A 17,145-nucleotide genomic window follows, 5' to 3' on the forward strand; every position below is an offset into this window, starting at 1 on the left:
ATAAGTCATAGATGGTCATATACGATTTCATATATATGAAATACGGTGAGTGAAATTGAAAATGGATCTTGCAAAAAAAAATAGTGTCTTTGTGTTTACTCTTAGAATTCTCTGACTCATAATTATGGTTTAAGGTGTTAACTAAAATTACAAGTCTTTTTAAATATTTGATTGTTTTGTCTTTTAAATAATTTTCTTTCTGCAACTTGAGTTTTACCAAAGAATATGGTTACTAAATAATGTTTGTTCTTTGTTGTAGGTAAAACTTTGGTCAAGAAACTGACAAAAAAGGTAAGCAGCATGTGGGAGGAGGTGGGGTTTGTTTTTGGTAAGATAGAAAATGAACTTTTAGTTAAATGTTTAATATGTGTATTCAAAGGACATCGAGGATACACTGTCAGGGATCCAAACAGCTGGTTGTGGATCAACTTTTTTCAGAGACCTTGGCGATAAAGGTAATTTTGATTTGTTGCTAAATTTCTAGTTGTTTTATTTAACTGAAGTATTATTAAGGAATTAAAGTATGAGATCTCCACCATGTTATTTAACAGGTGTTTATAAAACATAATAACATAGTAAGTAAGAGGTAACTTTTTCAAAGTCTCTGAGCAATTACAGATAAATTATTAAAACATCAATGTTAATTAAAGCCCTGGAGAAGGGGTGAGGCAGAGTATTTAAAATAAAAGATGAGAAGCCTCCAAGAGCATCCAGAAGAGCACCATTGTTTAAGGGAGTAGATGGGGCAGAGTGATCAGAGAGGTAGAGGAGCACCAGTAGAGTGTCATCACAGAAGCCAAGGAGAGACAGTGTTAAAGAAAAAGGAATTTATCAAATATGAAAACCAAGTAAATTTAGGGAGTTGAGTGAGCTAAGGACTGAGAAGTATCCATTACATTTAGCAGATGGAAGTGTTTGACATTTTAACAAGTACAGTGGTGCCTTGTTATCCATGGGGTATTGGTTCCAGGACCTCCCTTGGATACCAAAATCCAAGAATGCTCAATACCCTGATACAAAATGGCATCATATTTGCAAATAACCTACAAGTATCCTCCCAAATCATCTCTGGATTACTTATAATACCTAATACAATGTAAATAGTTGTTATATTCTATAACTTATTTTATTTGTATTGGTGTGTTTTTATTTTTGTTTTTTGAGGCAGGGTCTTGCTCGATTGCTGGGTCGAAGTGCAGTGGCACACTCATAGCTCACTCTGCCATCAAACTCTAGGGAGCAATCCTCCTGCTGCAGCCTCTTAAATAGCTGGGGCTACAGGTATGCACCACCACACCTGGCTAATTTTTTTTTAATTTCTGTATAGCCGGGAGTCTCACTATTTTGTCCAGGCTGGCCTCAAACTCCTGGACTCAAGCAGTCCTCCAGACTTGACCGTTGGATGTGATGGTATTACAGGCATGAGCCACCACACTTGGCCTATTTTTTTTTTTTAAATATTTTTGATCCATGGTTACTTGAATTCATGGATGTGGAGGGCCAACCATACAGGTCAGTGATAGGATGAGATCTGAAGCCAAGTTGCAGAATGCTGAGAAGTGAAGAGGGATATGAGAAAGGTAAGCGCAGACCTCTTGACAGACCTGGTCGTGAACAGAGGAGTTAGTGGGTAGTAGCTAAGGGTAGAGAAAAAAGACCAAGGGAATGTTGGTTTATCTTAGGTGGTGAGCTTGCTTCTTGTTGATGAGAAGGAAAGGTGGAATATACAAAGGAAGTATGGATAGGACAAAATCCTGGAAAATAATGAGAGAAGGGATTGTCTTCAGAGCAGGAGTTGGAAGGATCAACATTCCACAGGGAGGATAGCTTTCCCTTTGCATCAGGAGAAAAGGATGAACAGGTGAGCGTTTTATGCAGATATGTGCAAATTAGTGGCAGGCAAATGAGACTGGTGTTTTGGAGCAGCCTTGATTTTATTTATAAAGTAGGATAGTAGGGCTGAACTTTATGGAAAAAGAAGGTTTGAAGTAGCTTTTGGGATATGGAAAAAGAACGGATGAGGGAAACAAAGATTTCTGGGAATCCTTCAAGGACTAGAAGAGAACATAGATTATGAAAGAAGAGAGTCAATGATCAGTGTAGTTGTAGACTAGAACAGAACAGAATAGTTGGACAGTTAGAATTTGCTAGGCAGAGGAATGGAGGAAGTCATGGCCTAGGGAGTTAACAATGTTAGGAGTAAGAGAGGTTTTAACTAATGAGCCATTAGAGTCTAAGCAGGATCACAGAGACAATAGAGAAGAAGGTAAAACAGGAAGAAAAATGAAGAAAGGAAGTAGGAAAGTCAAGAGGGAAAAAAAATTCCATTTTATGATAAACTTCAATAAAAGAAAAAAGTCTAGAGAGAAAGCTGCCAGTGAGGTTGAAAACAGTTGTAGTGGATGTCCAAGTGCAGAGAAAACTATGGTCATAGAGTAGGTGTCTGAATTTAGTTTCTAAGCTGATGCACTTGCAGGTGATTTCAGGGTTCAGGGAGCGATAGTAGAAATAGATAGCTAAAATAGAAGTCGTCGGTATTGTTAATTGAGTGAAACCTATCGAGGATCGGAGAGATAGACCACTCTGTTTTAGAGGTTGGTGATTAGTTATTCTTTCCTGTTGTTTAAAGAAGGAATTGGAGAATTAAGAAATAAACGTAATTTCTAAATCAGTGGTTTATAACCTTTCATTGAACGCAGCAGAGCTTTTACAATTCATCTCAAGAGATTTACAGCATTCTCAAATCAACATTAATTTTATGACTGGGTGTATTAGCTCACACTTATAATCCCAGCACTTTGGGAGGTCAAAGCAAGAGGATAGCTTGAGCCCAGGAGTTCAAGACCAGTCTGGGCAATGTAGCAAGTCTCCATCTCTACAGACAAGGTAAAAGAAAAAAATTAGCTGGGCATGGTGACACACACCTGTAGTCCCAGCCACGTGGGAGGCTGAGGTGAGAGGATTGCTTGAGCTCAGGAGGTTGAAGTTGCCATTGCAGTGAGTCGTGGTCTTCTCGGCAACAGAGCAAGACCCTATCTCAAAAAAATATGTAACATTAGTTTTAAATAGAGAGTAAGTTTATCGCATTACACTCTGTGGGGAAGAAAATATGACAAAGGTATAATAAACTCCATAAAATCAGTATTAATCAATTATCGTTTATTGTTGATAAATATCTATGTCTGCACATTCATGATTTAGTGGGCTTTCATTGTATTCTACAAGTATTCGTTCCTTATACTAAACCGTTCACTTATCTCTACACCCACTCCACCCCACCCCTCACCAATTCCTTCCGGTCCTAGCACCAGAACATCCCTATATACTTTGAGGTTAACAAGCTCCTAAATTTTTTATAGTGGGAGTTTGCTGGAATGTAATATATGGTTGGTGAACAAAAGTGTGTGTTTTGAAGTTGACAGACTTAAATTCAAATTTTTCCTAGTTTTTATGACCTGAGGAAATTACTTAATCTCTTTCATCCTCACTTTCATCACCTTCAAAATAAGATAGTAATGCCTTCCTTATGGGATTGTTGAAAGAATTTAATAAAATAAGATGTTTTAAACATTTATAGTATCTGTTATGTAGCCTTAAAAAGTACTAAGAACATGGGTTTTAAGCCTGGTTTAGATTCCTAGCTCTGTTAGTTAGCTGTGTAACCTTGGGCAAGTTGGTTTTAGTTTTCTTATTATGTGTCTGGTACATTTTAAGTTTGTCATTGGAATATTGCTCTATGTTTTTTGTAAGATTTAATATTAACTGAACTGTAACTTCTTATTAATGAATTTGTAAATGGTATTTTTAAAAATCATAGTTAATAAAGATTTTGTAAAGTTTTACTTTAGGAAATTATTAATTTGACATTTTAAAGTAAATTTTAAGCATAATATTAAAATTTCAAGTACCAATATTTAGGTCAAAGCTACAGCTTTGAGGTACCTTTCCATGATACAGACTTTTCTGGAAGCATTTTGAGATTTTTAAGAAAGATATTTACCAGTTTTGAAAACTCAGATAATGTCTGTGAATATACACTGAACTGACTTACGATTATTTGAGGGTTTTTTCCCTGAAGTAAGGAAGGCTGGGAAGAGTTCTATAATAATTCTGACCTAAAGGCAGACTATGAGAACCAGAGTAGATTAATTCAGGTTTTGTGTAAAACTCTACATAAACATAATGTGATTTTAGAAATTCTATTCAAAATTGTTTTCAAAGAAAATGCATAAAAGGCCGGGCGTGGTGGCTACGCCTGTAATCCCAAGCACTTTGGGAGGCCAAGGTGGGCGGATCACGAGGTCAAGAGATCGAGACCATCCTGGCCAACATGGTGAAACCCCGTGTCTACTAAAAATACAAAAAAATTAGCCGAGCGTGGTGGCGCGAGCCTGTATTCCCAGCTACTCGGGAGGCTGAGGCAGGAGAATTGCTAGAATTCGGGAGGCGGAGGTTAAGGTGAGCCGAGATCACGCCATTGCACCCCAGCCTGGCACCTGGTGATGGAATGAGACTCTGTCTCAAAAAAAAAAAAGAAAAGAAAAGAAAATGCATAAAATAAAAACTGAAAAGACAAAGTTTAAATCATCTTTTAAAAAAATTGAGAGGTAAGAGATTAATCTGTAGATCTTACAAGAGAAACCCATTTCAAGGACCTTAGAAGCACCTGTGCTTCTCAAATACCCTATAAAATCCTGTATAGGGTATTTCAAAGAAGTACCCGATACCGCTTCATTGCTGCATTCACGTTGCAGACTCCTGGTAGTGCCTTAAGTGCTGCCTGTGGCCTTTATATGGAATACCATACTCCTGCTACCTGCTAAACAGTTTCTCACTTCTCAGCTACCCTACTCTATGAAGTCCTCTCTGAAACCAATAAACAGAGTCTTACCCTTTCTCATTTTTATATTTTGTTATACTGTACTCTCTGATTTCTAATCTTTCTTAAACCATAAATTGTCAAAGTGGAAAAATATGTGTGGTTATTTTTTTATCCCGAGTTGCCTGGTATGTTGCCTAAAAACATTCTATAACACATAATAAATGTTCATCTAAAATTAACTACATGCTAATTACAAATTATCCTGAACTATTTCAATGAGTCCATTGAGTATTTTTTCTATACAGTTTTAATTAGCCTTTCTGTGTATTAAAAGCATGAACACTGCCAACCTGGGCAACATAGGGAGACCCTGCCTCCACAAAAAAAAATTAAAAGATTAGCTGGACATGGTCACTTTTACGCCTGTAATATCCTCTACTCGGGAGGCTGAGGTGGGAGAGAATCACTTAATCCTAAGAAGTTGGCTTCATTGAGCCCTGATTGTACCACTGTACTCCAGCCTAGGCAACAAAGTGAGACCTTATCTCAAAAAAAAAAAAGGAAATACTTAAAAAGTTAAACTGGATTAATAGGTACTATTTTGTCAACAAAATTAAATCCATTTGGTAGTAATGCTTTCATAAATTTTAGAAATAATGCATCAACTTTTTTTTCTTTTTTCTTTTTTTTTGAGACAGAGTCTAACTCTGACATCCAGGCTAGAGTGCAGTGGCTCAATCTCGGCTCACTGCAGCTACAGTTCTAGTTAGCCTTTCTGTGTATTGAAAATATGAATGCTACCCGCCTTGGCCTTCCAAAGTGCTGGGATTACAGGCGTGAGCCACCGCACCTGGCCTCTCTGTTCTTTACATAGCTGGAAGACTATTTCTGTTCTCAGAATTAACAACAGCATAATCATATATTTCCAGGATGGTTTTTTTTTTTTTTTTTTTGAAACGGAGTTTAGCTCTTGTTACCCAGGCTGGAGTGCAATGGCGTGATCTGGGCTCACCGCAACCTCCGCCTCCTGGGTTCAAGCAATTCTCCTGCCTCAGCCTCCTGAGTAGCTGGGATTACAGGCATGCACCACCATGCTCAGCTAATTTTTTGTATTTTTAGTAGAGACGGGGTTTCACCATGTTGACCAGGATGGTCTCGATCTCTCGACCTTGTGATCCACCCGCCTCGGCCTCCCAAAGTGCTGGGATTACAGGCTTGAGCCACCGCACCCGGCCAGTTTTTTTTTTTTTTAAGGAGAATTGAGACCCAGTGTTTCTGGATGATTGGGAGAAAGCCCTTAGTGATGAACTATTAGAAAAATAAACAGGAAGGTTTTTCCCTTCTTAGGCAAAATCTATGAGGATATTTATATGAGAAATAGAGGAATGAGGATGATGAGAGGGGAAGAGGTGAGGCAAGGAGCCTTTAACTAGAAATAGTGAATGACTGCAAGGATCGATTATATATATAACTAATGTTCATTACAAAGTCAAAGATAAACTTTTAACACGTACATGCAGTGGCTGTGGGAGGAAAATCAGCTTACCTTCCTACATTCATAAAGGACTGGCAGGGAATTCAGGACTGTAAGATACAGCTTAATGATGACAAGAAATTTAAGCAATTGACAGGTAAAAGATGAGGCAAAACTTGAGAGTTAACAGAATTAGGAAGAGTTCGAAGTATCATGAAAGGGCGTGGTATAAGATCTGCTATCTCACCATTCGTCCAAATGCTGGCCACCCTTAACTAAGACTTTTATATACTTAAGCTTTTCTGTACTTTCATCCCACTCTGGGGTCTCAACCCTGATCCTTCCCCTTCTCCGTTCCTCCGACACATCTACCGTACCACATTCTAGCTGGGAGAAGAGTGTCCGTAATTGTGAGAAGCCTTCACAGGCTGAATATATAGAGGGCATCACAGCTCCTGTGTAGCCTGTGGTTTATGAGCTGCTTTAAAGCCTGCTTCATTGGTAAAATAGAGATGCTTACGTGAAACTTCTGACACAGTGCCTGAGATTGCGTCAACAACAGATCTCTTACTAGGGAAATCTGTGTCTCTTTTACCTCCTGCCTGTTAAACATTGGTACTTCTTAGAATGTTGTCCTTCAGTTACTACTCTTCTTCAGCTTCCTTGGTTTTAGCATTTATGAGCTACCAGACACCTGCTTTTGGATCTCTCTCAGTTACCTTGGATTCAAATATGCCAACCTGCACTCACCATCTACCCCCTAAACCAGGCATCCCCAAACTTTTTACACAGGATGCCAGTTCACTGTCCCTCAGACCGTTGGAGGGCCGCCACATACTGTGCTCCTCTCACTGACCACCAATGAAAGAGGTGCCCCTTCCTGAAGTGCGGCGGGGGGCCAGATAAATGGCCTCAGGGGGCTGCATGTGGCCCGTGGGCCGTAGTTTGGGGACGCCTGCCCTAAACCAACACTTCCTGTATTCGTGATCTCATTTGGTAGTACCAGATTTCATCTAACTCCCTCAAACCCAAGAAATATCTTAGAACCCCTTCTCTCTCTCTTTTTGCCCATCCCAGCCTTCATGTTCAACTGAACACAATGTCTTTCCAATTTCAAGTATTTATCAAATTCATCCTCTCTTCTCCCTGCCTCTAGAGAATAGGAAACAGATCAAGTAACTTTGTCACTTAATAAGTAAAATCCAACTTCCTTAGTTTGGTGCATATAAGCCCCTTGTGGCCTGTGCCCTGCACAAGCTTCTCCCCTCTCCTCTCTTGCCATTCTACAGAGTGCCATGTCTGCTCACGCTTCTGTGCTTTTGTTCATGCTGTTCCCTTTGCCTGTGCTGTTCTCTCTCTCCCTCTGCTCTCTGACTCACCACCTTCTCCCAGCCTTCTGCTCGTTGGAGAATCAGCCCAAGCATCACCTCTTCTGGGAATCGTTTTTAACTTCTTCAGTGGAAAAGAATTGTTCTCTCCTCTGCATGCTCATCATTCTTTATATAGTCTCTTTTGCCACATTTTATTATAATTGCTTGTTTAGATGTCATCTGCTAACTGCTTAGAATATGAAGTCCTTGAGGGAAAAGGCTTTTTCTCTGTAAACTTGTGAGGTCTAAGCATGATGGCTAGCACGTGGTATACTCTTAATAAATTGTTTTTGACTGAACAAATAACAGTAGAATTGGTTATTAAATTATGAGGAAGCCCAGTACAGTAGAAGAGCTGAGACTTTTGTATATCTTGTCTATAATGTTGATTGTAATCTGATAGTGTAGGAAAAAAAGTGCATGTAAGTACAATAGGGAAACAGCTTGAGGAAAGATAATAGTATGTTTTAGTTCTCTGAACTACATGAATTGAAGTGTACATTTCCAACTTAAAAAAAACACTAATGTAAATATAAGAAAGATTCAGAAGATACAGTTTTTAAAGGTGTATTTTACTATTGCTTTTAATAGTGGTTTGAAGAAAAACAATGTGAAACTTAGTTACACTTGGGACCCGTTAAAATACTCCATTTTACCACATATAAGTACTATCAAAATTTAAACTCTTATCATAACTAGCAAAAGGTAGGACATTCTAAAAATAATTTACCAACATGTATTATTATAAGGAAGAATAAGTTGTAAGTTATTATTTTTTTTAAATAGCATAATTCTCAATACCATCCTCAAAAATATACTGAGTGTAAATTATGAGATATGGTGTAAGATATAAATATATTCTTACAATAGATGAGATAATTCAATGTCTTTGGAAAACAGGATTCACAAAATTGAACTTAACAGCAGATCATTTTTAGAATGGTTCCAACTTAATATTTCTAGATAAGCATTGTAACTGCCAGAATTTATTCATCTTAAGTGTGATAATTGGGTTTTCACACTCATGAGTGAGATGTGCCTCCTTTAAACCTTGTTACAAGGACAACATATTAGTTGTCTGACGTGAAGAGGGGAAAAAAATAAGAATTTATTCATTTCTTCTAGTGCTCCTCTTAAGGATTCTTTAACAAACTTTTTTTTTTTTTTTTGAGATGGAGTTTCGCTCTTGTTACCCAGGCTGGAGTGCAATGGCGCGATCTCAGCTCACTGCAACCTCCGCCTCCTGGGTTCAGGCAATTCTCCTGCCTCAGCCTCCTGAGTAGCTGGGATTACAGGCACGCGCCACCATGCCCAGCTAATTTTTTGTATTTTTAGTAGAGACGGGGTTTCACCATGTTGACCGGGATGGTCTCGATCTCTTGACCTTGTGATCCACCCGCCTCGGCCTCCCAAAGTGCTGGGATTACAGGCTTGAGCCACCGCGCCCAGCAACAAACTTTTAAACATAAATTATTTAAGATATTCCGCTAATGCAGTTTTGAATCATTGCCATTTAATAGCATTTGTTTTACAATTAAATTTAACAAATATATATTAAACTATTTCTCCTGTCAGTATTCTCGTGTATCAGTTTTCTTCAAAAACATTTTCAGTGGACAGAGGCCTAGAATGCTTGTTTATTTATAACCCACCTTGAGAGTGAAAGGTACTGTTTTTATACTGTCTCAACTCTGTGATTATTCAAGCTTTTTATAAGTCATTATTTCAAAGAAAGACACTGGAATTTTCTTTTTCAGAAAGTTCTGCTTGCATAAAGGACCTGTACCTGTGTCTACAGAAAAGAAAAGCAAGGTCTCCTTTTGGCACCAAGCCCAGTGCAGTCTAGCAGTTTGGCCATTTTTTTCATATTGCCATATTCCTTTGATAATTAGAAAAATTCTTAAGGCTGCCAAAGAATGAAATACTTTGATCTTTCAGCTAACACTAGAGCACTTCTCCCAGGTACAAGATACGACAAAACACATTTAATTTATTCTCCTTTTATATAAGGACTAAATAGTTGAAAGCAAAATAAATCTGAAAATGTACTGCTGTCTTTTTATTAAAGAAAAATATACCTGCTCCAAAATAGAAACAACAAAAAGTCAGTAATGCAAAAAAAGGAAGTCATTGAAAACATTTAAAATATTTACTTATAGGTGAAACTTGGAATCATCTATATACACAATTTTTGCCTTCCTTGCTCTGAAGTACCTTTGGGCTTTGGCCCTGAGTCTTCTCTCTATTTGATTGGGAGCCATTAGGGTATGGTGTCCTGCACAGGAGGGTAAATAAATTCCCACTGCCATCGCCCTCTGCAGGTCTTTATTCTTCCTGTCTGAACTACCATAGTAGTTTTATTTCCCATTGCTGCTTCCACGTGAACGTTTTTTCAGACAGTCACTTTTCAGTTTTCATATTCAGCTTCATCTATCCTAAATAGCTTTCCCATTCATACCACATCAGCTTAATTAAAATTTTTACCAATCATTTAAAGATTACTGTTAGAATTACTTTCTCTCTGACACCTTTGATCATCTAAGCTCAGATATGCTTACACATTTTTCTAAACTCCTGTAACTCTTACTATCTATATCTCTCTATGGCGTCGAGTATTTTCTGTAAACATCTGGAAATATAGAACACCATCTGTGAAGAATTCTTGCCAAATTCAAACTTGAATCTCAGCACACATCTGGATCTAAGTACCGTTTGTAGAAAATACAGAAGGTAGAGGAACATGTGAAATACCAAGAGATTCATTCATCAGAATTTTATAGACTGTTGAAAATTTTACAGGACAAATGACCAGCTTTTTCAACAATTAAGTTGAAAGGTAGGGGCAAAAAAGACAAGGGAGAAAATCTGCATGTTAAGAAAGACATAAGAGACATGAAGGCTGAGTACAGTGGGTCACATCTGCAATCCCAGCACTTTGAGAGGCCGAGGCAGGATGATCACTTGAGCCCAGGAGTTCGAGATCAGCCAGAGCAACAATAGGAAGACCCTGCCTCTACCAAAAAAAAAAAAAAAAAAAAAAAAAATTTTTTTTTAATTAGCTGGGCATGGTGACACATCCCTGTGGTCCCAGCTACTCAGGAGGCTGAGGTGGGAGGATTGCTTAAACGTGGGAGATCAAGGCTGCAGTGAGCCATTGCTGTGCCACTGCACTCTAGCCTGGGCAACAGAGTGAGACCTTGTTTCCAAAAAAAAGGGGGAGAAAGAAAAGGAATAAAAAAAAAAAATTAGACGATATCAAAATTAAGAACATTTGTGAATCGAAGAAAACTGTGAAGAGAGTGAAGAGAAGATCCACAGGTGGGAGAAAACATTTTCAAATCATATATATTTGTATGTATGATAAGGTAATAACCAGAATATATAAAGAACTATAACAAAACGTTTTTTAATGGGAAAAGGACTCAAACAGAAATTTCTCAAAATAAGAGATGCACATGGCTAAGAAGCACATGAAAAGGTACTCAACATTACTAATCATCAGAGAAATGCAAACCAAAACCACATTGAGATACCACTTCGCATTCAGTAGATTGGCAGTTAAAAAAAAAAAAAAAAAAAAAAAAAACACAAGTGTTGAGGACGTGGAGAAATTTGGTGGGAATTTGTATTTCCACAGCTGCTGCAGAAAATATAGAGCAATTCCTCAAAAATTAAACAGCATTAGCCGGGCGCGGTGGCTCAAGCCTGTAATCCCAGCACTTTGGGAGGCTGAGGCGGGCGGATCACGAGGTCGAGAGATCGAGACCATCCTGGTCAACATGGTGAAACCCCGTCTCTACTAAAAATACAAAACATTAGCTGGGCATGGTGGTGCGTGCCTGTAATCCCAGCTACTCAGGAGGCTGAGGCAGGAGAATTGCTTGAACCCAGGAGGCGGAGGTTGCAGTGAGCCGAGATCGTGCCATTGCACTCCAGCCTGGGTAACAAGAGCGAAACTACGTCTCAAAAAAAAAAAAAAAAACAAACAAACAGACATTATGCCAAGTGAAATAAGGCAGTCACAAAAGGACAAATATTATATAAGTAATCTTATATTAGGTACCTAGAATAGGCATATTCAGAGACAGAAAGTGGAATAGAGGTTACAGGGGCTAGAAGTGGGGATGAGTGGTGGGATTAACGTTTAATGTGTACAGTGTTTCTATTTAGGATGATGGAAATTTTCTAATGCTGATTGTACAACAGTGTGAATGCACAAATGCACTTAATGCCACCAAACTGTACAGTTAAAAATGGCTTACATGGTAAATTGTATGTTATATTTGTTTTACCACTGTATTGCAATGTAAGGACTTTCTTTGGATGCTCATTTGAACACACTTGAAAACTTATCTAAAACAGGAAAATTGATAATGCTAATTTGAATTTGCAGATGTTAAGGAAATGATACTTTTTAGATGTGGTAACTATCTGGTAGGGAGGGTCTTTTTAGATATACAGCCCGAATTTTTTAGAAATATGTGCATGTGGAATTTGTTTCAAAATAATCCAGTGGGAAGTAGGGAGTGAAAAGAAGTATAGGTAAAGCAGCACCTGCCGTGAGTTGACAATTATTGGCACTGAGTTTCATTGTGTTATTAATATAATTCTGTGTAATTATTCATCATATTATTCTGTCTGCTGTTGTGTATGATTGACATTTTCCATGTTTAACAAAATGTTTTAAATTATTAATTGTGCATTTTGCCATTATACCAATCTTATTATCCGGAGAGAACAATTGTTTTTTAGTTTATCAGGAAGCCATGTTTTTGAGATACCATTTCTATATTTAATGTAACTTTTTTATTGTAAGCAACATAAAACCTGACACAGTGTACTTGAACAAGCAAGAACGTTTAGTGACTAGACAGAGTTAGCTTCAAACCCAAATTCATCCAGGGCTCAAACATCACCATATTCATTTTCTGGATCTGGCAATTAAAGATCGGCTACATTCTCGAGCTCTAAATACTGGCCTGTCGCGGTTCCAGGCACTCTCTCCATTGTCTCACGTTCCTGAGAATAACATTCTCATATCACCAAAGCCCAGCACAAAATAAAAATGTAGAAGTCAGTAATCCAGCATTTGCATCAGAAATCCTGCTGTACTACTCTGAGTGGCCCAACTTAGGTGATAGCCCATCCCTAAGCCAGTCCCTGGATCAAGACTATTGTAACCTGCTTTTTACCTTGGCCTGAGCTACTTTCCCATCCCTACATCAATTCCACAGAAATGCAGTGATTGGCTTTGGCCAATTAGCATTTACTTGCAGAGGCAAATGTAGGGTCATCCTACCCAAACTGCATATTTGAGACTGGCAAAGAATGATTTCCCAAAGGAAAAATCAAATTACTGCTACAACAAATTAATTGCTACATTTTAAATAATGTAACTTGACTCTCAGTTTTCCAAGTCTGCTATTCTACTGAATTTATAAATTTGCTTCACTTGAGATGTTATGAATAGTAAAAATTTAAGTAGAAATTACATAAAATGCCATGCAAATAGAACTTCTAGTGGATGCCTATTACTTGCTAGCCAGCATCCATTCCTTCTCTGTATTAGTCAATGTACTCCAGAGAAACAGAACCAATTGGAAGTATAGATAGAGATTCACTGTGAAGAACTGGCTCATGCAATTATGGAGGCACAGAAGTCCCTTGATCTGCCCGTTGTAGACCCAGGAAAGCTGGTGGTGTAATTCAGTCCACATTTAGAGGACTGAGAACCAGGAGAGCCAGTGGTATAAACTCCCGTCTGAGGCTAGAAGATAAGATGTCCCAGCTAAAGAAGTGAGGTAGAAAAAAAAGGTGCATTTCTCCTTCCTCCACTTTTTGTTCAACAGAGAGAGGGTGAATAATGCCCACCCATATTGCGGAGGACAGCCTACTTTGCCAAGTCTACCAGTGTAAATGGTAATCTCACAGACACACCCAGAAGTGATGTTTAATCTGGGTACACAATATGTTCGGTCTGTGACCCAGTCAAACTGACACTTAGTTAACCATCACAACCTCCTTACTGGCAATGGTAACCTGATGAAGCATAGTTTCCTTTTTTTTTAGTATTAGGACTCTACTTCAACTATTATAAAAATTTTTCATTGTATCAAAGAGAGGTGATTTAAGGTAAAAATTGTTTTTTAATTAGGTGAAATTTCAATCTTAATGTCTCTGTATGTTTACTTCTAAACCATCTAAAACTTATTTTCTGGTATGTTTTTATCTTATCTCTTTCAGGGCTAATTTCATATACCGAGTATCTTTTCTTGCTTACAATCCTCACTAGTAAGTATCCCAGTTTTTCTCAGTGATCATGTGGAATTCTCTATTCTTACTAAACAGGATTTTAAAAGTTTGGTATTTATGTGTTTATCTTGAAAAACATTATCGGTACCTTAGTTTCTATGTCTACAAAATGATAATGTTGGATTCGATTATCCCCGAGTCTCTTCTACCTCCTGTGTACTAGAGCAGCCCAAAGCTTTGTCTCTTTAATAGAAGTTTGTTGAACAAGAGAATGAAAGTGATAGTCTTGACTTTAGAAATGCTTATCTGACATTATACAAAATTCCTGACCAGTACCCTTCAACAGTGTGAAGGCCATGGAAAACAAGGAAGGACTGAGACACCGATACAGATGAGAGAAGTCTCAGGAGACATGATATCATATCTTTGATCCTAGAATAGGAAAACAGCATTAGTGAAAAAATGTGAAATCTCGATAAAGTCAATAGTATAGTTCATAATGCTATGCCATGTTAATTTCTTAGTCTTTATAAATGTACTATGGTTGTGTCAGATGTTAACATTAGAAGACCATCCATGGTGGCTCACCCCAGCACTTTAGCTTGAGCCCGGAGTTTGATACCTGGGCAACATGGAGTAATCATTAATTTGAAAATAGCCAAGGTACTGTAAGAATATAGAAAAGCCCCTAGTAGAACTAAAGAAATAAATTAAGCCCACAAATTAATTTTGCCTCGAAAGGGAGAACACTTAAATCAGAGCAGTAGCATCTGTGGAAAGGGTGTTGGAGAAGGCAGGGAACAAAGCCATAACACCAAATATCAGCCTTTGGAATTGTTGCAAGAAATCATTACGTTTTCTGTGGAGACCCTTATTCATACAGTTTCTGCTGATTTATGTGAAATTTGAAGATCTGTCTGTCTGTAAATAACTTGCTTTTCATCAACATTTTTCATTTTTCACTTTACTGCAGAACCCCATTCTGGATTTCATGTTGCTTTTAAAATGCTGGATACAGATGGTAATGAGATGATTGATAAGAGGGAATTTTTTAAGGTAAGTAGATGCTAATTTTAGGTTTATCATAAAATACCTGGACGTTTGTGTGATAATTTTACACTCTGTTGCCCAGGCTGGAGTGCAGTGGCAGGATCTCAGCTCACTGCAGCCTCTGCCTCCCAGATTCAAGCAATTCTCCTGCCTCAGCCTCCTGGGCAGCTGGGATTACAGGCACGTGCCACTGTGCCCACCTAATTTTTTATATTTTTATTGTAGATGGGGCTTCACCGTGTTGGCCAGGCTGATCTCGAACTCCTGACCTCAGGTGATGCACCTGCCTCAGCCTCCCAAAGTGCTGGGATTACAGGCATGAGCCACTGTGCCCAGCCATATGTAGCATCTTGTTTTTGAAATTTTCTTCAGAGAACTAAATAGTTCTTTACATATCAAAAAAGCACATTTAAAAGGAAGGGATTTATCTTAGTTTATCTAAATGTTTTCCTAGTAGATTTTATTTCTTGCTCTACCCACCATATGTACTAGAAAGTAATGAGAATCACTTCAATACCTAAAACATATATGTAACAAAGTGATTTGAATAGCAAATGTAAAAGTAATGATAAAGTATGGTAATAAAAGCCTTGTGAAAATGTCCTAAAATACAGATTGCCTCAGTTTGTTACTTTTGTGTTTTGTAAACATTCATGTTTTATTAACATTCATATCTGAAAACTGTGTTAGTAAGTGTATTCCTTGTTCCTTTATCTCAAGAACTCGTAAAATAACAACTGTCTGCATGAGCTGTTCTCTGTCAGCTAATAATAAAAGAGAGCAACTGTGATCAAAGCCAGTAATGGTTAATCCATTAAATCTTTACCTTGATCGATGGTACACGTGCTTATGTGGGATACATGCCAGGGTTTTAGTGCAATCTCTCTGAACAGTAGATGAACGGGAGGTCTGTTTCCTAGTATCAGTTGCTCCTTAGGTGGTCCTTTTATTTTGCGTTGCTTTCATATTGATGGCAAGGACTGCCCACTTAATATAGTAGCATTACAGTTTTATTATACTAAATATATCTACTAGAGTTATTTTTAAATAAATATAGAAACCTTCCACGTGAGTTACCAGGGAAATGCAAGTTAAAACCGTAGTGACATACTACCCTCTCAAGAGAATGACCAAAATTAAAAAGACCAGTCACATCAAATGTTGGTGAGGATGTGAAGGAACCAGAATTCACTTTAGAAGATAGTTTGGCAGTTTCTTATAAAATTAAACAGATCTGTTATCCTCCTAAGCTTTATCCAAGAGCAATTAAAACCTACATCCACAAAATTGAGTTGTAAAAGAATGTTTGTGGCATTTTGATTCACAGTAGCCAAAAACTGGAGCCATGAAAATCATCTATCAAAAGGTGAATGAATAAATAATGCTATATTCATAAAATGGAATAAAATGCAACAATAAATGGCAGCAACTACTGACAGGCAACCAACATGGATGAATCTTAAGACCATTATGCCAAGTGAAAGAAAGAAGTTGGACACATGCTGTTTAATTTCATTTATTTGAATTTCGAAACTAGGTGAAACTAATTTACGTTGGGGAAAAAAATCAGAACTGTCTCTGTGGGCCAAGAGTAAAAGAGAAACTAGGATTGGAAACTGGGAAGAGACACAAAGAAACTTTGTCAAAATTGTATGGCTGATGTTTGTACATTTTAATATATGTAATTTTTTCCTGAAGAGCTATAAATAATAATAACTGGAAAGGGAACAGGGAGCAGGTAGAGATATAGATGAGCCAGGAATGGCAGAATACTGGTAATTATTGAAGATAAGTAATGTTTATATGGTGACTTATCATAGAATTCTGTTCATTTTACTTAACGTTTGAAATTTTCTGTAATAAGAATTTTTAAGAGGTTCCAGCGGAATAAGCACAGGGAGAAATGTTTGGATATTGAACTTGGCATTATACCATTTGATTGTCAACTTTAAAAATAGGTGGGGCGCAATGGCTCCCACCTATAATCCCAGCACTTTGGGAGGCCAAGGTAGGCGGACCATGAAGTCAAGAGATCTAGACCATCCTGGCCAACATGGTGAAACCCTGTCTCTACTAAAAATACAGAATTATCTGGGCATGGTGGCATGCGCTGTTTAATTCGAGAGGCTGAGACAGGAAAATAGCTTGAACCCAGGAGGTGGAGGTTGCAGTGAGCC

General features: G+C 37.9%; 1 protein-coding gene and 1 non-coding gene across 2 annotated transcripts in view; both read left to right on the forward strand.

The window, feature by feature from the left end:
• MICU2 (mitochondrial calcium uptake 2) overlaps positions 1 to 17,145 on the forward strand; it is a 103,718-nt gene that overhangs the window by 59,038 nt on the left and 27,535 nt on the right. The window contains exons 3-6 of the mRNA XM_010335808.3: positions 260 to 291; positions 380 to 455; positions 13,910 to 13,957; positions 14,892 to 14,974. Of these exons, the coding sequence (XP_010334110.2) occupies positions 260 to 291; positions 380 to 455; positions 13,910 to 13,957; positions 14,892 to 14,974 (239 nt within the window). The remainder of the gene's footprint in view (positions 1 to 259; positions 292 to 379; positions 456 to 13,909; positions 13,958 to 14,891; positions 14,975 to 17,145) is intronic.
• LOC120365857 (small nucleolar RNA U13) lies at positions 8,651 to 8,750 on the forward strand. The gene has a single exon (XR_005580700.1). It is a non-coding gene; the product is annotated as a small nucleolar RNA U13 (small nucleolar RNA).

This window comes from Saimiri boliviensis, chromosome 16 (assembly GCF_048565385.1).
Source record: "Saimiri boliviensis isolate mSaiBol1 chromosome 16, mSaiBol1.pri, whole genome shotgun sequence".
Classification (NCBI taxonomy): Eukaryota; Metazoa; Chordata; class Mammalia; order Primates; family Cebidae; genus Saimiri; species Saimiri boliviensis.